The 23,876-nt window shown below is 43.1% G+C and overlaps 1 protein-coding gene across 5 annotated transcripts in view; it reads right to left on the bottom strand.

Moving 5' to 3' along the window:
• The window catches only part of ERG (ETS transcription factor ERG), a 276,081-nt gene that overhangs the window by 175,574 nt on the left and 76,631 nt on the right, over window positions 1-23,876 (bottom strand). For all 5 annotated transcript variants that reach the window (XM_061193910.1, XM_061193911.1, XM_061193909.1 and 2 more), the window contains exons 2-3: window positions 23,656-23,758; window positions 8,203-8,290 (exon numbers count right to left, since the gene is read on the bottom strand). In XM_061193910.1, the coding sequence (XP_061049893.1) occupies window positions 8,203-8,241 (39 nt within the window). In that variant the 5' untranslated portion in view covers window positions 8,242-8,290; window positions 23,656-23,758. The remainder of the gene's footprint in view (window positions 1-8,202; window positions 8,291-23,655; window positions 23,759-23,876) is intronic.

The following is a 23,876-nucleotide window of genomic DNA, read 5'->3' as shown; positions in this document are numbered from 1 at the left end:
TCTTGATTCAAATTCTTGATTAGTTAATTTCCCATAAGGCGGAAGAAGGGGGAAGGACACTTCTCTCCTGGACTCTCATTACACCCAATCACGGAGCCCAGGAAACCTGCTGGCATTCTGAAACCCGAGTCCAAATAATGTTCTCTAAACCCTTCCACGTGTGACTCAGATATTCAGAGCAGTGGTGCAGAACAATGCAGCCGCCAGTGTAGACAGAAAAAAAAATCAGTTGCTTTGATAAATATTTACCATAAGGCTAGGTTAATAATTAGTAATTATTCATTATCTAAGCAAGGTCGACAGAAACACCTTAGGTGCTTGTTAAAATGAAGATCACTGAGCCCAACCCAAATTTACTGGAGAAGCGGCTCTGGCAGACAGCCCAGGAATCTGCATTTTGATTAGAATTCCAGGATACCTTTTGAGAACCACTTCTGGAGGAAAACTGCCCCAGAGGGGCTCTAAGCCAAGCACGGACAACTTCTAACCATTCTCCAGGGAAGTGATCTGAACCTCTTCTGACCCGCGTTTACACCTCTCGGTAAGGCGGGTGCCCTCCCTGAATGTCAGCGTCACTGAATCTTAATGAGGCATTGCTAGTTTGGGAAGGAGCATGCCATTAAGGCCCCCTGCACCCACCCTGAGCACAGCCCCCAGCAGGTGACCAGGCTCAGCCCCGAGGGGCGCAGGAAGCCAGCGGGGAGAGACAGAAAGTACAGCCCTGCTCCAGCAAACCTCACCTAGGACACCTGCAGGTGAGACGCTTGGATGTTAGAAGTCTCCACAGTTGTGCCATATGGAATGTCCTGAAATTTTTAAAAAATATTACCTTCTGGTTATAAAAAGTAATACGCATTCATTGTGGGAATTTTCGCAGATTTGCTCTTCTGTGTTTCATTAAGTGCCACCATCTCGCAGAAAAATGAAAGAGCAAAAAATGAGCTGGCAGCTATAAACAGCCAGTCACCAGGCTTATTGGGATGTGCTAACCCCACTGGCATCTGATAAAAGCTGATCTACTGAGGAAAAAACAGGCAGCGTATCAAAGGCTTACATCATCTTCACAGTACACAGATTTGGGGAGGAAAACTCTGGCCTCTGTTGAGTATATCATCGAAAGGATAAGCTGTCCACCTTCCAGGGAAGCAAAGTCACTATAAATCAGATTTGCAAGATGTGCAAAATGCTTACAATTCAATGGGTCCTTTGTCAGTCACATAGGAGCTAGGTAGTGAGATCCACTCTTCTCCAGGGCGATGGGATAAGTCACCGCCAGCCACAGAAGCCACCTAATTGCTTACTCGGGATGCAGATCAGGGCACTTTTTGTATCTGCCTCGTGTTATTTTAAAAGCATTCTGCTCATCTTCTGGGTTCTCAGGCCTCCCAGTGACCTTGTGCTTAATACTGGCTACTTCTTAAATCTTCTTCAGACCCTTCCTTCTATGAAATGCAAACAGGGTTTAAGTTTAGCATCTTTTATAGTCAGAAATATTTAGCATTACTTCCAGAGAGGCAGCCACAGAATCATGTGGGAAAGAAGTCAGTTCAGCAGTTGGCTTCTTGGCAAGTACTGACCCTGTTATCTTTCCAGTTCTTTCCAGAATATTCCCTCTTCTTCCTTCTCTCCTTCTACTGCTATTATGTAAGAGCATGCTAATATATAATATTATATATTAATAACGTAACTTTATATTATACAACTGCTTTAGTTTTTAGTAATAATATATTGCTATATCATTAACAATAATATTAATAATATATTAATATATAACATGTTAATAATATATTAATTATATATAAATGTATAAAATGTTAATATCAGTAATATATAAACAATATAAGAATATATTATATAATTACTATAACATAAAATACAATATATAATATATTGTATCATATATTAATACATTATATAATGAATATGATATTAATGACATTATAATCTATTAATAATAATAGGTAATGTTATAATAAGTGTTAATGGGAGCTGGGCACTGCTCTGAGTGCTTTAAAAGCATTAACATTAACTAATTTAATCCTCATGATTCTAGGAGGTAGGTACACTATATACCCCCATTTTACAGCTGAGGAAACTGAGGCAACTGATAAGAAGTGGCACCAAGCTTCAAACCTAGACCATCTGGCCCCAACCCTAAAAATGGGCAAAAAAATATAAAAGTTAAAGGGGAAAGGAACAGGAAGGCAAAAAAATCATTAGAAACAAATCCTGAGTAAGCCGATTTTTCAGTCCTTTTCCACAAGTGGAAGGAATCAACTAGAAACCAGAACAGAGAAACTGTTTACCCCGTGGTCAACTGTGACTGATCCTCACACGAAACCCTGGGGAGCAGGAGCTGGGATGAGCTAGTCATGGACACCAGAACTGAGCCCGGCGTCCTCCTCAGGACGACAAAGGGTCAACAGGGCAGTGACAAACTCCAGGCATTTCTAGACACAGAGGCATGTAAGCTGCACCTGGGAGCTATCAGGCCCGTGAAGTGCACTCCAAATCGCATGTGTGCTCTACCTGAAATACCCGGCAACGTGGGACCCCCCAGGAAGACCCTGGAGACACCAGGCTGTCTCCAGGCAGAAGCAATGCTGGCCGAGCACAGGGCTAGGAGCGGGACGAGCTGGGATGCGTGAGGTGGCGGCAGGGGGGAGGCCCAGCCTCTGCCCTGTGCCATGTCCCAGAACATGTGTTTGGGAACATGTGTCCTGTGCCCCGGATGGCAGGTGCTGTGTCTTTATGATCTCTTATTCCCACACCCACACTCCCAACCTGTTTTGAGTACAGGGAAGGCTTTGATACATGTTTGCTGAATGAATGAACGAGTGAATCAGAGACAAGATTCCTTGCTGTGAAAGGGTGCAGCTGAGCCACCCACAGAGCTACAGGCGGGTGGACTCACTCAACTCAGAAATGACCAACAGGCTCACAAACAGAGAACAGACTGTGGTTGCCAAGGGGAGGGGGAGAGATGGATTGGGAGTTTGGGGTTAGCAGATGCAAACTAGTATATACAGGATGGATAAACAACAAGGTGCTACTGTAGAGCACAGGGAACTATATTCAATATCCTGTGATAAACCATAATGGAAAAAAGAATATTTTTTAAATATGTATATATATATATATGTGTGTATGTATAACTGAATCACTTTGCTGTACAACAGAAATTAACCCAACATTGTAAATCAACTATAGTCCAATAAAAAAAAATAACCAGAGCTGCCTGGAGAGCTTCGTGCTCAGCTTCCGTGTAGACACAGCCTCTCACTGCAGTCCCTGCCCAGTTGTCACTTGACCAGAGCTGGCTCCCACCCGCCTCAGCAGCTAGACCAGTGCTGGACGAAGCGATCTCTAACACTGACGATCTGCCGCAGTGCAGAATGGTTTACAGTTAGAAAGTGTCTTCCCAAATATCATGCCACCTTGAGCTGCCCACCTTGATCTTCCCTTTCTCTTCTTTTAGTATCTTAAGTTCTTTACTGTAAATATCACTCTTACACAAATATGATATGTGATACTTGTGCAAGTTAAAGAATAAGAAGCAAACGCTCTTGCATGCATCCTCAGCCCACAACAGGCAATACCAGGATCTCAGAAGCCCCCTGACTCCCTCCCCAAAGTTCTCCCCTCCCCCACAAGGCAATTTCTATCCTGAATTACGTACATATTGTGCCTTTTGTTCTTCTTTTTGCCACATACGTGTGTGTCTATGAACAACATATGTTTTGTAGTTTTGCCTTTTTTTGATCTTTATACATGGGATCATACTGTGTATAAAGTATGATACTTTATTCTTAAATAAATACAGTATGATAAATACAGTATGATACTGTATTTATTCTTCTGTGACTTTTTTTTCACTCAACCTTGAGAATCATGCACATCGATGCACAGACACAGGTAGATGCTTGTAGTTTTTTCTTCACTGCTGTATAGTATTCCATTGGAGGACTAGACCACAAGTTACTTATCTGTTCTCCTGGCATTTGGGTTGTTCTAGTTTCTTGCTTATGCATGTTTCCTGGCACCTGTGTGCAACAGGGCATATGCCCAGGGGTGGACCTGCTGGAGCATCATTAGCTTCAGAAGATAACGCCAAACTGGTACCAAAGCACAACTGGTATTGTACCAACTTACCACCAGTGTGGAGGAGAGGACCCTCTGTGTCCCATCCAAACCTCCATGGTAGGAACTGACATTATCTGTATATTATTCCTATTATTTCCCTTATCTCCTAACCACCTCTCAGAGCAACTAGCCAACATGTCCCATATATGCACTCATCTCCTCTGATGTGGTCATGATATGTTTTAGATACATACGTATCCACGAAAAGTACATGATGTCTTTTGGGAAGTGTACATGTTTTCCTATGTGTAAATAGTATTGTGCCACAGAGCACATCCTGTTTTAGATTTTTTTCATTCAAGTCAATATTTTTTAAGACATACCCATGTCGCTCTGTGTATATCAGACACGACAATGTTCTGTCTTCGAGATGGGTATGTTATCCTCATTTTACAGACCACAGGAGCTCTCAGCAGGGTCTTGGTGCATTACCCGTAATAGTAGCTCACTGAATCCTCACATTAACCCGCAAAGTAGGTGCTTCCACTTCAGACAAGAGGAAACCAACGCACAGAGAGATTAAGGAACTTGTACAGCATCACCCAGTTAGTAAGGAACAGGGCAGGATTTGAACTGAGTCCTAGGACACTAGGACCCTCTCTCTTATCCATGATATGAACCTAACTAAGACAAATAAAATGGATTTTCTAGTCTTTTTTCCCTGCTTGGGATGTAACAGAGAAGAACAAACCTGACTCCCTATTAGATCCATTCTTTCAGCTCTAACCCTTGCGCTCTGTTGCCTGTGCTTAGTCATGCTGGCTCTGCACCTTTTGTAAAAGAATGTTGCCTAGAGCCTGAAATATACAGGACAGCCCACTCTCAAGGCTCTGACTTTTAAAGGTGTAACACTTTTCCATTCATATAGAGATAAAAAGTTGCAGAGCAGAAAATAACAATTGTCTTGTTGGAGGTTTATAGGACAACTGTGACCAGACCTAGTGGACAGCTGTAAGAACAAAGGATTCCGGCACCAAGAAGTCTGCAACAATCAGCCACGCCCCCCTCCCCTTTTAGTATAAAAGCAGCCTGAATTCTAACTCCGGTAGGATGCTTCTTTGGGACAGTAGTCCACCATCTTCTCGGTCTGGTGGCTTTCTGAAAGCCACTATTCCTTCCCCCCAACAACCTGTCTCTTGATTTACTGGCCTGTCATGTGGCAAGCAGTTCCAACTTGGACTCAGTAACAGGGATAAGAGTCTGGGTCTGTCTTTGGCAGTGAAAGGTGCTACCCCTTAGCAGAGCAGAGGCATGGTCACATGGCCTAACTAGCTCAGAGCATACTGGTGTGACACTCACCATAATTTCTATTATAAGACAGTGCTTGGAAGGGCCGGCAAAGAAAGACAAATCAAAATGTGCTTAATAACTTAATATTTTCACCAATAAAGAATAAGCTGAAATACGTTTAAAGTTCTGTTCATTTTCTTTGTAAATCAATTGCCACAATTGTTACATTACTTAAATCAAGAATATCTAATATTTCACAATTATTTACCATCCTTCCTATTTAAAAACTATTTTCAGCTCCTTACATATATGAAAGGGTAAAAGTAATTTGCTCTGGCAGAAAAGAACTATAGGAAATTTTGCGGAATACATTTCCTAAATAAAAAGGAACATTTCTTTCCTCCAGATCAGCCTATGGAGGGATACGAAGGCCACATAAAGTCTTTATGGCTGTCTCCTTGCACACCCGCCAGGTGAAGTCAATTCTGTGGAGAATTCAAGTCCTTTTCAGATGAGAAAAACATTTCTGTAGCAGTGAGCCAAAGACAAAATCTTCCACTATCTACATTAACATAGCAAGTGGAACCTGTCACGTGTCATTTATAAGAACTTCCTCTCCCAGAAATAAGAGCTGCATTCCTCAGCCCACAACCAGAAACTTCTCAGCATAGAAAATTTTCCTGAATAAATTCCCCAAATCGAGTATTTTAAGGGAACAGTGGAAGGCAAACTATTTTCCTGACTGTTGTCAAGGACACCAATTTCATATACAAAAAAAAAAGGAAGTCCAGGAATAATTATTCAAATTCCAATAGGTGGAATTTGACAGATTTACCAAGGAAGCAAATGTCTTTAGTGCAATTCTCTCTGCCTCAAAGCCAACATCAGCTATCAGTATATGCAACTCTAAATTACCAAATCATCTTCAAAAGACACAGAAGCAATTTTAGTTGAAATCTGTTTTTAAGAGACTCTCAGGGTTCCATTTCTTAAAATTATCTGTCACTTATATTTACGTTAACCAATGTGAGGATAATAAGATAAATCAGAGCTAAAAACATAGCTCATTCCTGAGATCAAATACAGAACATTTCTACTAAACACTTTTTCAAAGATCATGTTTCTCAGATGTGTCCGTTTGCACTTGATGAATTAACTTTTAAAAATCTGCAATAATTTCTTGCTGACTTCATCTTTTCCTTCTGGTTGGTTACGAATAAAATGCCAGTCAAAGTGGATTTCAGTTGTTGTCGCTCATACTCTGAACTACAGAAGATATTTCTTATATCAGCTTCTTTCCCTGAGAGCTTTTCTTTGCATCCTGCAGCTTCACGGTCAACAGAGGCTAAAAGAAAAAAGTCCCCTCCCCCCATCTGTGTGTAGCACAAACACATTCCAGATATTTCTGAAGAAACCTTATCACATCCACAGGAGTTTTCCCACTTGCATTTCTGTAGACATAATGGCCATGCCCCAATCAACTATCACACAGAAATCAAATGATAGTGTCAACCCAGAGGATCTGCCCGTGTCTGTCCCTGGATGAAACTCAGAATGCTCCACACCCCTGGGATTCCCCGTATCTCTGACACTTGCAGTAACACCCCCAAAGCTCAGAAAATGCATTTAAACTCTTATTACTTCTAATTCCACTTTCAAAGAAATTAAACATGTATGAATGTGAGTTGTACATGGTACATAACACTTTCGCAAATATACTGCTTTTAAAATGCACGTGAGTCTGTAAATGTGTGTGTGCACGTGTCATTTTGGAGGGCGTTTTATATTTTAGTCCAAAAAAAAAAAAGATAAATTTTTCAATACCATAAACTTTCCTCTCCTTTATAAGCCACTTTCCATTTTCAATAAGTGTTTTAGGTAAAGAGTAAAAATTAGTAAAACCGATGAGGCCATTTGGGGAAATGAATTTATATGGGGGAAGCCAAGAACTGGCAAGGTAGTGAGTGAGTTGGGCCAATGTAGACAGCTGAACCAATCAGCACAGGTGTAGACAGCCTACCTGGATCATGTACCTCAAGCCCCAACTTTTTCTGTAACTTTTATTTGGGTCAAGTATATGAAAACCATCACTTCATTTCTCCCGGTGGCTATAACCATGTGTACGTGGAGTATTGAAAGGAATGGGGCGGCTTCCTCTCAGGGACTTGCCTGGGCTGGAGTCTCACTTCCCTGTTGTTCTCTCACCTCCAGAGCTCCAGGAAGAGCTGTCAGTGAGCAGGCGGGGCAGGTGTGGGGTGACAAGCTGCTGAAGTGTCAGCACGCCCAGATGAAACGACACGGCTGAGCACTGGAAACCCTCTCGTCTCTCCCTAGGTAACCCCAGGAAGTGTAAAGCAGATGAACTTAGAACAGAAGTTAGAGAATTTGGATGTGGTTTTCAGTGTTAACTCAGGGGTCAGCAATCTTTTTCTGCAAAGAACCAGATAGTAAATATCGTCGGCTTTGCCACCCTATGTTCTTTGCTGGAAGGACTCAATTCTGCCGTGACAGTGTGAAAGCAGCCCTAGACAGCATGGAAATGAGTGTGTGGCTGCAGCCCAGGAAAACTCTCCTTCTGGACAATGAAGTCTAAATTTCCTATAATTTACATGCACTATGAAATACTATTCTTTTGATTTTTTTTCAACCATTTAAAAACGTGAAAAGCATTTTCTTAGCTCATGGGCTGAATAAAGACAGGTGGTGGACCGGGTCTGGCCCACGGCTGTGGTTGGCTGACCCTTACGTTCGCTGACAGGTGGGCAGGCATCTGCAAAAGTCCAGCCAAGGAGGAAGCCAGGGCAGCTTCCTGGCCGAGATGGAACCTACCTTGATATGAGCTGCCGGGTCTGGGACAGTCTGAATCATGTCCTTCAGGAGGCCATCACGGTTACCATCTGTTCAGAACCTGAGGCACCTAGAAGACACAAAGGGGCAACACAAATAGTAATAAACAACCAGGTTTCTTTGTTTGGTTTTCCATTAGGACTGAACACAACACACCAATGGTAAAATAATCCCAGCTCTGCACTAAACATTTGCCTTTAGATATGCAGAGTAAATGAAGTAACGAGAAAACCCAGCTCTCTCCCGTTGGGAATGTCACTTACTTTTAGTCCCCAAAACCCTAATACGACAAGTCCCCCAAAACCCAAGTCAAATTCAGTTCACGCACATCATTTTACATGGGCAGCATCTATAAGTGATCATTTAAAGGAAGAAATGAGACCCCCAAAATGATATTTTCTCTTATATTGAGAGAACTGGACTTTTGAACTTTCTACTGAAACTAATGCCATCTACACATCTGTAAGCCTCATAATTAAGCACTTAATAAAAAGCACAGATACTGGTCATCGAGTGCTTAAGTGGCAGCCCTGGGGCTAAGGGCTCCACACACATTTCTCATTTAACCTTGACCACCACTCTGAAAGCTCACATTCCCATCGTCTAGTCGGGGATATGGACACCCAGGGAGGTTGCTAATTTGTCCATGATCACTGGATTAATAAGCAACGGAGCCAGGATTCAAGTCAGACTGGCCTGACTCCGAAGCCCATAAGAAACTTTGGTTTGACATAATTAACAGGTTTCACTCTGTATTTTGAAGATACTTTAATTCATTTGAAAATTTAATTTAAACTTAAATGAATGAAATATTAAGGTGCCCATACTCTAGGGAGAAATACTTCATCCAAAATTTTCCTTTCTTCAGATTCTGCACCAGTGCGTTCTGGTTCTTGTCTGCCTGCCCCTCCCCATCCCAGATTCTCCACCCCCGCCCCATGCCCCCCCAGGGCTGACCCCTACAGACTACCTCGGCTGGGCTCCTTCGCCTTCTGGCCCCCGTCAAGTTTGATCAACATGACACCATCTGGAGATCACGAGGTGGGAGGAGAGAAGAGTAAGGACATTTTGCCCCCAACCCTTCCCACCATCCACTCGAGGCTCCCTCCATTCTTGGCCATGGTCTGGCCATAGCTAGATCCTATGGGGACCTCTCCCATCCTCGGGACCCTCCCCCAGGGCTCCAGGCTCCAGGAACCATTCCCCAACCCATCTTTGGTTCTCTGTAGATCTTAGCCATCAGTTGTTTTCTGGCACTGAAAATACCTCTTCTAATTTACATTTTTAGGTGCCATGACTTTTTTATTAACTATTATTTTTGTGTGTTTTCTTCTTGGTAAATCTGGCCTATGACTCTTAGCAGTAGTAAACCACAAAACAAAAATTCACATCTTCATTACAGGACTACAGACACAAAAGCTGACTTTCAAGTTTGCTATTGAACACATTACTCCAGGGATCTGCCGGGCACTCGCCAGAGTCCCAAGTACATCTGTATTCTGGGCTTTCCGACCCTCTCCAGGTGCAAACACATCCACCTCCAACATAGATGGGCTTCTCATGGGAAGTCTTCGCCTCCAGGTCTGTGTGTGGGGTGGGTCTGTCCCCCAGATGGCTCCACGGAATCCTCCCAAGATCAGGGGAAGCTTGGCTGTCCAAGATGACAAACTTGGAACCTTAGACATTATTTTTTCCCATAGCCAAATTTCTTGATCTTGGAAAGTATGCAATTTCCCTCCTAAGTCTAAAGCAAGTCCTTTTGGGGGATAAGAGTTGATAAAAATGCACAAGGAATGAAGCACTGTCTTGAAGTTGAATTGGGCAGCTCTTGAAGGTAACCCACGCTCTTGGTGCACAAGGGAGAGGACAGAGGATGGCAGGGAGCCTGGACAAAGGTCTCTCGGAGCTGGCTCCTCTGGGAGGGGGGTGGCTGGGTAATTCCTTCCACTCCTCCAAGACGGCCTCCTCAGGGCAGCAGAAGTCACCCCAGGAAAAGACCACTCTGCTCCTAGGGTCATTCAGCCCAGAGAGGTCCATCCTGGAGGTTTCCTGACAAAAGCAAGTCCCCCCACTGCAGGACCCCACATTCAGGAACAACCGCTTTTTCTGTAGGTTTTAGCATCTCTCTAGGGTAACCCAACCCACACAGTCGCTCCCCCCTGCACCCACAGGCTGCTGCTCGAACCACAAGCTTGTCCCCTCCCCTCCAAGCCCAGCTGAGTTAATGACTGCCTCTGATCCAGAGACCGCTGCAGAAGGGATGCTCTGGGATCCTGAGCTCAGACCTTCATAGAACCAGAAGCTTTCCCTTCCTGCCTCTGGGAACCCAGTCCCTGTGCCCCAGGGCAGCACGTGGCAGAGGCCTGAAGTGGGTGTCCAGCTGACACCTGCACCATGTGCCAGGCCCACGAGGGAGTCATCCTGGACATTCCAGAACGGTGGTTTCTCAGGTGACTGCAGCCCCTGCCGACACCAAGAAAGGAGAACTACTGTCCAGCTGAGTCCAGTCAACCCACAGGATTATGAGAAATAGCAAGTGGGCTCTTGTTTGAAGATACTCGTTTTGGGGCTAGTTGATGACACACATAAATAATCGAAATACCCTTCGTGTGTTGTAGATACACAGAGAAGGTAGACTAAGTAGCTTACATTTTCCTGTCACACTATGGTAGATTAAATGATGGTTCCAATTCTCTGCTCCTCCCTGGGTCCATGCCTTTTGCCATGTGACTGCGGTTCCTCTCACTAAGTAGGGTCCGCTTCCCCAAGCCTTGTTTTCGGGCTGCCCATGGGATTGCTTCATCCAACAGAACACAGCAGGACAGCCCAAGTCTCGAGAGGCATCAAGTGTTTGCACTTGTAACTTTCCAGCTCCATGGGAACACACGCAGGCTGGTGTGCTGGGGATGAGAGGCATGTGGACAAAGCCCAGTCATCCAGTCTCTCCAGCCAAGACCACTCTAGGTCATCCATCTGAAAGACTACCAATCCCCAGGCTTGTGAGGGAAACTACAGAACCAAAACTGCCCAGCCACGGCCAACATGGCCGACCCACAGGCTCATGAGCTGAACAAATGCTACTTGTTTTAAACCGCTGAGATTGGCAGTATATTGTTACACAGCATTTTTGTGACAGTCAATTACTAATATACACAATACGCTCTTAATAACCAGGTTACCAAGACGCCCCTTAAAACTTTCCTAGCTAGAGAGATAAAAGGAGACTCCGACAGAAATTTCAAAGGAAATTCATCCCAACCCACAAACAAACCATTTCCATCCATCTAAGAGACACGATCTCAAACCCTTATCCCACCCTCAAAATGAGTTTGGAAACTGAAGAGTAACCGAGAAACTCCAACCAGAAGACTCTGGGATTCTCAGAGCCCTTCTCAGGAACAGCTGAATTCTCACTTAACATGATGGGACCCTGTCAGCCTGCTGGAGATTCCAAATATAATGAAACGGAATCAACATTCTGGATATCCAAGACCATAGAAACATCACAGAAGTTACAAAGGCCATTCAATCTGTAACCAAGCAAGACATAAACCTAATAACAACTGTTTATGTCTCATGTCTTGTACGGGGAAGTTCTGGGCACTTTCAACGCATAAAGATGAAACTATGGCGAAGGGGATATATAGATTCCAGATGCAGCACTGTCGCACCCCTCCAGGGATAGAGATGGGGAAACAGTTCACACAGATACCCAGAGGTCAGTCCTGAGAGGGGACGGCCAGTGGCAATGACAGATGAGGGACGCGGATAATACCTAGGGGAGGGAAAGAGCTGAGTGATACAGAGAATCAAGGAGATGCCACCAAGGAGCCTTGAAGAACAAGAGGCATGTACGTTGGCAGGAAGGCAGGGAAGCAGGGACCAAAAATTCCTCCCAGCTCCTCCACCTTTGGGAGCCAGAGTCTATGACCCTAACCCACCACCACCATCAGGATCATCATCAGCTCAAGGGATTTACTAACCAGTCAGTGTGAATGGTGCTGCCATCCTCCAAACCAGATCAGCCAAGAAGCAAAGTTCCTAAAGCCCAGAAGATGAAAGTTCTACCACCTTTCCCATGCCTCTTCCCTCCACAAATACCCTTGACTGTTTCTGCAGTCATTTGGTGTCTGTTCTTTTTGCCATTTGAGGGGTTTTTATGGATTTTTTAAAGAGCACTCCTAATTTACTTTTGTGTTTCTAATGAGCACTTCTCAAATATTTAGTCATTGATGAATGACGTGATGCTTTTATATCACTGTGGGAGCCTTCTATTTTCTATTTTACTTGCCCTTGAAGCCTTGCAAAACCTGAATCCATGTTATCTAAAAACCCTTTCTTTACTACCTATTTCTTGCAATAAATTCCTTTGGTAATGTATATGTTTATGACTTTGGATTTCACAATCCAATATTATTTTATTACTGGGTATCTTGAAAAATGAAACGCTCCCTTCTTCGTTCTTGTTTTGCAAATGCCCATGGCTTACTACACAGAAACAAATATTTGATTTGGGTTGCTTTAGCTATAATTGCATCGAGTATGGACTGGCACACAGGGCCAAAGGGAAAATAAGCATTTTGTAATTAGGGAGGCAATACTGTAAAAATGGTTAAGAGAAGACCTGAATATCTGCAGGGCTGGGGCAAGAACAGAAATGGGCGCTCCCTACCCCTCTTCTCTTCCCAAGCCAGTTCTGGCCTGTTTGCAAGGTCCCCACACAGTCGTCAGGACACTCCAATCCACACGGCCATGCTGGCCATCCTTCAGGCCTAGAGAAGCACACACAGGACCTGCCCAAGGAGATGGACTGCAGGAAAGAGGCCTGTGTAGGCCCGAAAGATGCTCAGGCCAGTTTGGGCAGGAGCTCTGGGTTCCCAGGCCCCTCAAGGGCAGTGTGGAGTGGGAGATGGGCAAGAGAAGGCCCTAGAAGGCATGGGGGCAGGGCTCTCATGGAGGGTAGTGTATCCAAGCAGAGGTGCAGAGTCAGATGCAAGATGGAAGCCAGATTCGGTTTCCCTCGCCAGAAACCTAGAAAAGGTCACTCTATTCTCTATGGTCTTTCGTTACACATCTGTAAAATGGGGATCATATTACCGTGGTAGAATAAAAAACACACTTGGCCTTTGTTGCCAGTTCCTGGCACAGAGCTCTTAAATTTCCTGAGTGCTAAGGGTGACAGGACCATGTTTTGCTCTAATGAAGTGACTCTTGGCAAACCCCTAGAAAGCTTCAGGATGGTCTCAGAACCACCAAGCCTGGATGAGAGGCCTGGAACTTTCAGCCCCACCCCCTTCCTTTGGAGAGAGAGGAAGAGCTGGAGATTGAATTCATAATTCATCTTGCCTATGTGATGAAACGTTCATAAAAACCCCTAAACGACAGGATTCGGAGAGTTTCCAAGTTGGTGAGCACATCTATGTGCTAAGAGGGTGGTCCCCCCCGACTCCTCGGAGACAGACGCTCCTCTGCTCGGGACCCTTCTGGACCTCGACCTACAAACCTCCATCCGTCTGTTCATTTGTATCCTTTATAATAACCTGTAACAGTAAGTACAGCATTGTCCTGAGTTCTGTGACTCCTTCTAGCAAATTACTGAATCCTGGAGGGGGGGGATTGTGGGAACCCGCAACTCTGAAGCCAAGGTGGACAGACGGGTGGGTAACCTGAGGACCTGACGCTTTCTGCTGGCCTCTGAAGTGGGCGGCAGTCTTGGGGCACCGAGCCTTTAGCCTGTGGTGTCTGGGGCTAACTCCAAGCAGTCTCAGAATTGAATCAAACTGTAGGATACTCAGTTGGTACTGGAGAGTTGGAAGACTGGCGGATGGTATTGGAAAAGACACCACCTATTTGATGTCAGGAGGGAAAATAGCCTCAATTACCACCTCCAAATTGATGTTCAGCGGTTCACACAGGTGTGACGCAAGATTTGGCCAGCCTCTATTGCAACTGGTTAGTCCCTGAGTAGAATCACTGTTTGGCTCATCTTCCCTGCCTACTCCATACGGCCTTTGTGAGGATTAGACTGAATCATGCCTCCAAAACCTCTCAGAGTGCTATGTACAGAGTAAGCACTTAATAAGTGATAATCATTTTTGGGAAGAAAGCAAACATTCTGATATTGTATAAAATCTTGCACCTTTGAGAAAAACAATCCTCAAGAAATAAATTGCCAGTTCTTCATAAGGGCCCTTTGTCCTTAATGTTAAAACTGAATTTTTAATTTTAAGCTAACTAGTGATTAAGTGAAGACATTTTAGACAAAATGGCCCTGAGCAAACTCATCATAATGGATCCATTCACCGAATGAGCCGATCACGAGACACACTCGTTCTAGATGAGTGGGTATTAGGCATGTCAGTCCCTTAGCAGCAAAACCTACCCTAAGAACTACACAGGGCTGACTCTGCTCTGGGCAGTGGTCTCCTAAATGGAGTGGGAGGAGGGGGAGGCCAGTGAGACGCCCACCTGGGGCCCACGATTTAAGGAGGTGCCCCACCCCCGCCCTCAGGCTCCTGCAGGTGCTCAGCTGGCACCTGAGAGGGAACATCTCCTTAAACTTTGTGCCTCACTTGGCTTACCCTGGCCCCAGCCCTGGTGCCTGCACTCCCCAAGGTAAGCAAGAGAGACCAGTGGGAGGTGGAAGAATGAGAAACCAAATGTACCTCTATATCTGTCTAAAAATAAGAAACTGAACTCCTTCAGTAGGATATGGCTTATCTTTCCAAATGAATACAAATAACTACTGCAGTGGGTTGAACTGTTTCCATCATGCAACCCTTCATGGGTTGGAGCCCAAACGCCCAGTAGCTCAGAACGTGACCTTATTAGGAGACAGGGTCTTTCTAGAGGTAATGAAGTTAAAATGGGGTTATTAGGGTGGGCCCTAACCCAATATGACTGGTGCCCTTTTTTTAAAAAAAAAAGGGAATTTTGAAACAGAGACCTGTGTAAAGGGAAGACAATGTGAAAACACAGGGAGAATACAACCATCTACAAGCCAAGGAGAGGGGCCTGGGAAGACTGTCCCTCACAGCCCTTGGAAGGAACCAACTCTGCACTCACCTTGATCTCAGACTTGCAGCCTCCAGAGCTGGGAGAGAAGAAATTTCTGTTGCCTAAGCTCCCCCAGTCTGTGATACTTTGTTACAGCAGCCCTGCAAACTAACACACCTTTATTTTCAATATTTTAACTGATGAAGAATACAGGCCCTGATGGGGGCATGGCCTCAAGAACCACATCCAATTTAATTGCACTGTTTCTTACTGGGCACAAACTCTGCTCAAGGCCCGTCCCAGGCACCATGAACTGTTGTGCCATCTACTCATCACTCCTGGCTTAATGTCAGCAGAGGAGAGACTCTTTTAAGTTCTACGGCCTAAGTGAGTGTTATACAGGGCCCACCATAATCTCTTCCAAACCCTGGAACGCTTTTTGGAGGGAAGCCTGACAGTCCTGAAGAGCTAAGGGGCATGTTTTGTAGATAAAGTGCTGAAATCCTCCACCTTTATTTATTTTTTTGCATAGCTAATGAATGCGTAGACTCAATCCCTGTGTGTGCCTCTCGAAATGAGGTTTCAATCGAATTCAGGCAAAATAACTATAAAATAACTATGAACAAAACCTAGTAATAGGACAGAAGAATATAGTTATCATAAAAGCACAGGGCTGTGGACATTGTTCTTGGTCCTTTGGCTCTTCTGGAAGGAGCAGGAGAAAGCGGAAGGCAGTGTAGAAAGGAAGAGTTGTGATGATGGCAGTACCTAGAAAGCAGTGATTTTAAAAACTCTACAGCAGAGACCTTCAAGATGGCGGAGGAGTGAGATGTGGAGATCACCTTCCTCCCCACACGTACATCAGAAATACATCTACATGTGGAACAACTCCTACAGAACACCTACTGAACGCTGGCAGAAGACGTCAGACCTCCCCAAAGGCAAGAAACTCCCCACGTACCTGGGTAGGGCAAAAGAAAAAAGAAAAAACAGACACTAAAGAATAGGGACGGGACCTGCGCCAGTGGGAGGGAGCCGTGAAGGAGGAAAGGTTTCCACACACTAGGAGCCCCTTCGTGGGCAGAGACTGCGGGTGGCGGAGGGGGAAGCTTCAGAGCCACGGAGGAGAGCGCAGCCACAGGGGTGCGGAGGGCAAAGCGGAGAGATGCCCGCACAGAGGCTCGGCGCCGAGCAGCACTCACCAGCCCGAGAGGCTTGTCTGCTCAGCCGCCGGGGCGGGCGGGGCTGGGAGCTGAGGCTCGGGCTTCGGTGCTAGCCGGGAGGGAGTCCGGGAAAAAGACTGCAGCTGCCAAAGAGGCAAGAGACTTTTTATTGCCTCTTTGTTTCGCGGCGCGCAAGGAGAGGGGATTAAGAGCGCCGCTTAAAGGAGCTCCAGAGACGGGCGCGAGCCGTGGCGATCAGCGCGGACCCCAGAGACGGGCATGAGACGCTGAGGCTGCTGCTGCCGCCACCAAGAAGCCTGTGTGCGAGCACAGGTCACCATCCACACCGCCCCTCCCGGGAGCCTGTGCAGCCCGCCACGGCCAGGCTCCCGTGATCCGGGGACAACTTCCCCGGGAGAACACACGGCGCGCCTCGGGCTGGTGCAACGTCACGCCGGCCTCTGCCGCCGCAGGCTCGCCCCGCATCCGTACCCCTCCCTCCCCCCGGCCTGAGTGAGCCAGAGCCCCCGAAGCAGCTGCTCCTTTAACCCCGTCCTGTGTGAGCGAAGAACAGACGCCCTCAGGCGACCTACACGCAAAGGCGGGGCCAGATCCAAAGCTGAACCCCGGGAGCTGTGCGAACAGAGAAAGGGAAATCTCTCCCAGCAGCCTCAGAAGCAGCGGATTAAATCTCCACAGTCAACTTGATGTGCCTGCATCTGTTGAATACCTGAATAGACAACGAATCAACGTATATTGATATATGAATATTTTTTTCCTTTTTCTCTTTCTGTGAGTGTGTATCTGTATGCTTCTTTGTGTGATTTTGTCTGTATAGCTTTGCTTCTACCATTTGTCCCAGGGTTCTGTCTGTCCCTTTTTGGTTTTTTTTTTTAGTATAGTTTTTAGCACTTGTTATCATTCGTGGATTTGTTTTTTGGTTTGGTTGCTCTCTTCTTTCTTTCTTTCCTTTTTTTATTACTTTTTAATTTTTTTATTTTTAATAATTATTTTTTATTTTAATAACTTTTTTTCTTTTCTCTCTCTCTCTCTCTCCCTGTTTCTTTCTTTCTTTCTCCCTTTTCTTCTGACCCGTGTGGCTGATGGGGTCTTGGTGTTCTGGCTTAGTGTCAGGCCTGAGCCTCTGAGGTGGGAGAGCCAAGTTCAGGACATTGGTCCACCTGAGACCTCCTGGCTCCACATAATAGCAAACGGCAAAAGCTCACCCAGAGATCTCCATCTCAAAGCTAAGACCCAGCTCCACTCAACGACCAGCAAGCTACAGTGCTGGACACCCTATGCCAAACAACTAGCAAGACAGGAACACAACCCCACCCATTAGCAGAGAGGCTGCCTAAAATCATAATAAGGCCACAGAAACCACAAAACACACCACCGGACGTGGTCCTGCCCACCAGAAAGACAATATCCAGCCTCATCCACCAGAACACAGGCACTAGTCCCCTCCACCAGGAGCCCTACACAACACACTGAACCAACCATAGCCACTGGGGGCAGACACCAAAAACAATGGGAACTACGAACCTGCAGCCTGAGAAAAGGAGACCCCAAACACAGTAAGTTAAGCAAAATGAGAAGACAGAGAAACACACAGAACATGAAGGAGCAAGGTAAAAACCCATCAGACCAAACAAATGAAGAGGAAATAGGCAGTCTACCTGAAAAAGAATTCAGAGTAATGATAGTAAAGATGATACAAAATCTTGGAAATAGAATGCAGAAAATAAAAGAAAGGTTTAACAAGGACCCAGAAGAACTAAAGAGCAAACAAACAATGATGAACAACACAATAAATGAAATTAAAAATTCTCTAGAAGGAATCAATAGCAGAACAACTTAGGCAGAAGAACAGATAAGTGACCTGGAAGATAAAATAATGGAAATAAGTACTGCAGAGCAGAATAAAGAAAAGAGAATGAAAAGAATTGACGACAGTCTCAGAGACCTCTGGGACAACATTAAACGCACCAACATTTGAATTATAGGGGTCCCAGAAGAAGATGAGAAAAAGAAAGGGACTGAAAAAATATTTGAAGAGATTACAGTTGAAAACTTCCCTAATATGGGAAAGGAAATAGTTAATCAAGTCGAGGTAGCACAGAGAGTCCCATACAGGATAAATCCAAGAAGAAACATGCCAAGACACATATTAATCAAACTATCAAAAATTAAATACAAAGAACAAATATTAAAAGCAGCAAGGGAAAAGCAACAAATAACATACAAGGGAAACCCCATAAGGTTAACAGCTGATCTTTCAGCAGAAACTCTGCAAGCCAGAAGGGAGTGTCAGGACATATTTAACATGATGAAAGGGAAGAAACTACAACGAAGATTACTCTACCCAGCAAGGATCTCATTCAGATTCGGCAGAGAAATTAAAACCTTTACAGTCAAGCAAAAGCTAACAGAATTCAGCACCATCAAACCAGCTCTACAACAAATGCTAAAGGAACTTCTCTAAGTGGGAAACACATGAGAAGAAAAGGACCTACAAAAACACACCCAAAACAATTAAGAAAATGCTAATAGGAACATACATATTGATAATTACCTTAAATGTAAATGGATTAAATGCTCCAACCAAAAGACATAGACTGGCTGAATGGATACAGAAACAAGACCCGTATATATGCTGTCTATAAGAGACCCACTTCAGACCTAGGGACACATACAGACTGAAAGTGAGGGGATGGAAAAAGATATTCCATGCAAATGGAAATCAAAAGAAAGCTGGTGTAGCAATTCTCATATAAGAAAAAATGGACTTTAAAATAAAGACCATTACAAGAGACAAAGAAGGACACTACATAATAATCAAGGGATCAATCCAAGAAGAAGATATAACAATTGTAAATATTTATGCACCCAATATAGGAGCACCTCAATACATAAGGCAAATGCTAACAGCCATAAAAGGGGAAATCAACAGTAACACAATCATAGTAGGGGACTTTAACACCCCACTTTCACCAATGGACAGATCATCCAAAATGAAAATAAATAAGGAAACACAAGCTTTAAATGATACATTAAATAAGATGGACTTAATTGATATTTATAGGACATTCCATCCAAAAACAACAGAATACACTTTCTTCTCAAGTGCTCATGGAACATTCTCCAGGATAGATCATATCTTGGGTCACAACTCAAGCCTTGGTAAATTTAAGAAAATTGAAATCATATCAAGTATCTTTTCCAACCACAACGCTATGAGACTAGATATCAATTACAGGAAAAAATCTGTAAAAAATACAAACACAGCGAGGCTAAACAATACACTACTTAATAACCAAGAGATCACTGAAGAAATCTAAGAGGAAATCAAAAAATACCTAGAAACAAATGACAATGAAAACACGATGACCCAAAACCTATGGGATGCAGCAAAAGCAGTTCTAAGCGGGAAGTATATAACAATACTATCCTACCTCAAGAAACAAGAAACATCTCAAATAAACAACCTAACTTTACACTTAAAGCAATTAGAGAAGGAAGAACAAAAAAACCCCAAAGTTAGCAGAAGGAAAGAAATCATAAATCAGATCAGAAATAAATGAAAAAGAAATGAAGGAAACGATAGCAAAGATCAATAAAACTAAAAGCTGCTTCTTTGAGAAGATAAACAAAATTGATAAACCATTAGCCAGACTCATCAAGAAAAAAAGGGAGAAGAGTCAAATCAATAGAATTAGAAATTAAAAAGGAGAAGTAACAACTGACACTGCAGAAATACAAAGGATCATGAGAGATTACTACAAGCAACTATATGACAATAAAATGGACAACCTAGAGGAAATGGACAAATTCTTAGAAAAGCACAACCTTCCGAGACTGAACCAGGAAGAAATAGAAAATATAAACAGACCAATCACAAGCACTGAAATTGAAACTGTGATTAAAAATCTTCCAAAAAACAAAAGCCCAGAACCAGATGGCTCCACAGGTGAATTCTATCAAACATTTAGAGAAGAGGTAACACCTACCCTTCTCAAACTCTTCCAAAATACAGCAGAGGGAGGAACACTCCCAAACTCATTCTATGAGACCACCATTACCCTGATACCAAAACCAGACAAAGATGTCACAAAGAAAGAAAACTACAGGCCAATATCACTGATGAACATAGATGCAAAAATCCTCAACAAAATCTAGCAAAAAGAATCCAACAGCACATTAAAAGGATCATACACCATGGTCAAGTGGGGTTTATCCCAGGAATGCAAGGATTCTTCAATATACGCACACCAAGCAATGTGATACACCATATTAACAAATTGAAGGATAAAAACCATATGATCATCTCAATACATGCAGAAAAAGCTTTCAACAAAATTCAATACCCATTTATGATCAAAACCCTCCAGAAAGTAGGCATAGCAGGAACTTACTTCAACATAATAAAGGCCATATATGACAAACCCACAGCCAACATCGTTCTCAATGGTGAAAAACTGAAACCATTTCCACTAAGATCAGGAACAAAACAAGGTTGCCCACTCTCACCACTATTAGTCAACATAGTTTTGGAAGTTTTAGCTACAGCAATCAGAGAAGAAAAAGAAATAAGAGGACTCCAAATCGGAAAAGAAGAAGTAAAAATGTCACTGTTTGCAGGTGACATGATACTATACATAGAGAATCCTAAAGAAGCTACCAGAAAACTACTAGAGCTAATCAATGAATTTGGTAGAGTAGCAGGATACAAAATTAGGGCACAGAAATCTCTTGCATTCCTATACACTAAGGATGAAAAATCTCAAAGAGAAATTAAGGAAACACTCCCATTTACCACTGCAACATAAAGAATAAAATACCTACGAATAAACCTACCTAAGGAGACAAAAGACCTGTATGCAGAAAACTATAAGACACTGATGAAAGAAATTAAAGATGATACAAACAGATGGAGAGATATACCATGTTCTTGGATTGGAATAATCAACATTGTGAAAATGACTATACTACCCATAGCAATCTACAGATTCAGTGTAATCCCTATCAAACTACCAATGGCTTTTTTCACAGAACTAGAACAAAAAATTTCACAATTTGTACGGAAACACAAAAGACCACGAATAGCAAAAGCAACCTTGAGAAAAACGGAGCTGGAGGAATCACACTCCCTGACTTCAGACTATACTATAAAGCTACTGTAATCAAGACTGTATGGTACTGGCACAAAAATAGAACTATATATCAATGGAACAGGATAGAAAACCCAGAGGTAAACCCACGCACATATGGTCACTTTACCTTTGATAAAGGAGGCAAGAGTATACAATGGAGAAAAGACAGCCTCTTCTATAAGTGGTGCTGGGAAAACTGGACAGCTATATGTAAAAGAATGAAATTAGAATACTCCCTAACACCATACACAAAAATAAACTCAATATGGATTAAAGACCTAAATGTAAGGCCAGACACTATAAAACTCTTAGAGGAAAACATAGGCAGAACACTCTATGACATAAATCACAGCAAGATCCTTTTTGACCCACCTCCTAGAGAAATGGAAATAAAAACAAAAATTAACAAATAGGACCTAATGAAACTTAAAAGCTTTTGCACAGCAAAGGAAACTGTAAGCAAGATGAAAAGACAACCCTCAGAATGGGAGAATATATTTGCAAAGGAAGCAACTGACAAAGAATTAATCTCAAAAATATACAAGCAGCTCATGCAGCTCAATATCAAAAAACCAAACAACCCAATCCAAAAATGGGCAGAAGACCTAAACAGACATTTCTCCAAAGAAGGTATACAGATTGCCAACAAACACATGAAAGGATGCTCAACATCACTAATTATTAGAGAAATGCAAATCAAAAGTACAATGAGGTATCACCTCATTGATACCAGTCAGAATGGCCATCGTTAAAAAATCTACAAATAATAAATGCTGGAGAGGGTGTGGAGAAAAGGGAACCCTCTTGCACTGTTGGTGGGAATGTAAATTGATACAGCCACTATGGAGAACAGTATGGAGGTTCCTTAAAAAACTGAAAATAGAACTACTATATGACCCAGCAATCCCACTACTGGGTGTATACCCTGAGAAAACCATAATTCAAAAAGGGGCATGTACCACAATGTTCTTTGCACCTCTATTTACAATAGCCAGGACATGGAAGCAACCTAAGTGTCCAGTGACACATGAATGGATAAAGAAGATGTGGCACATATATACAATGGAATATTACTCAGCCATACAAAGAAATGAAATTGAGTTATTTGTAGCGAGGTGGATGGACCTAGAGTCTGTCATACAGAGTGAAGTAAGTCAGAAAGAGAAAAGAAAATACTGTATGCTAACACATATATATGGAATCTAAAAAAAAAAAAAAGGTTATGAAGAACCTAGGGGCAGGACAGGAATAAAGACGCAGACAGAGAGAATGGCCTTGAGGACATGGGGAGGGGGAAGGGTAAGCTGCGATGAAGTGAGAGAGTGGCATGGACATATATACACTACCAAATGTAAAATAGATGGCTAGTGGGAAGCAGCTGCATAGCACAGGGAGATCAGCTCGTGCTTTGTGACCACACAGAGGGATGGGATAGGGAGGGTGGGAGGGAGACGCAAGAGGGAGGAGGTATGGGGATATATGTATATGTATAGCTGATTCACTTTGTTATAAAGCAGAAACTAACACACCATTGTAAAGCAATTATACTCCAATAAAGATGTTAAAAAATAAAAAAATTTTAAAAATAAAATAAAATTCTCCCACCTAAAAATAAAATAAAATGATGCATGAAGAGCTTACTAAACTCTACATATAGCTAACTATACATTCATTTAGCCATTGGTGTATAGCCAAGGTTTCTCTCCTCAGTGTAGATCCACTAAGTCATTGCTATTCTATGCTGCATAAATCAAACATCAGACATCATCTATAATATCCAGTTTTTGTTTATTTAAATAGTTGAGAGTCTTAAGACACCTGTGAAATAAGATTCCCCCCACTGATTTTTGCGGGGGTCTTTTCTCTTAAAAAAAAAAAACAACAACAACTCTACAGTGTTGAAGGCAGGAACAGGTAGTACTGGGCAAGGGGCATCTTATTTGTGCGGGAGAATCAGTGGAACCAACATAAGTCCTTTAAGTACACCAAAGGACCCAAGAAAAGGTCTTTGGAGGTTTGGGACCACAAATATCAAATACTGAAGATATAAAATATTTATATTCACATTTTTCTAAAAATTCTTGACTAGGAAAGGTAGGGTTTTCTGGGTTTTGTTGTTTTACCTTTAATTGCCCTTGGCTCCCCCATCTTTTCTCTCTGTGAGTCATTTGTCTTGCTTTTGGTCAACACAGCTTTTTCCTGGGTCTTTAAAGATCTTGGAACAACCTGAAAGAGAATTTCAATATATTAAGCCCTGTTTTTTTCCCAAATATTAAAACCAAGGATCGACTGTACATTTAGTGACAAATCCTATTTCTGAAACATTACGTTAAAATATCCTAAA

The sequence above is a fragment of the Eubalaena glacialis genome, chromosome 6 (genome assembly GCF_028564815.1).
Source record: "Eubalaena glacialis isolate mEubGla1 chromosome 6, mEubGla1.1.hap2.+ XY, whole genome shotgun sequence".
Lineage (NCBI taxonomy): Eukaryota > Metazoa > Chordata > Mammalia > Artiodactyla > Balaenidae > Eubalaena > Eubalaena glacialis.
Note: the sequence above shows the minus strand (reverse complement) of the source record. Positions and strands in the feature narration are given on the sequence as shown.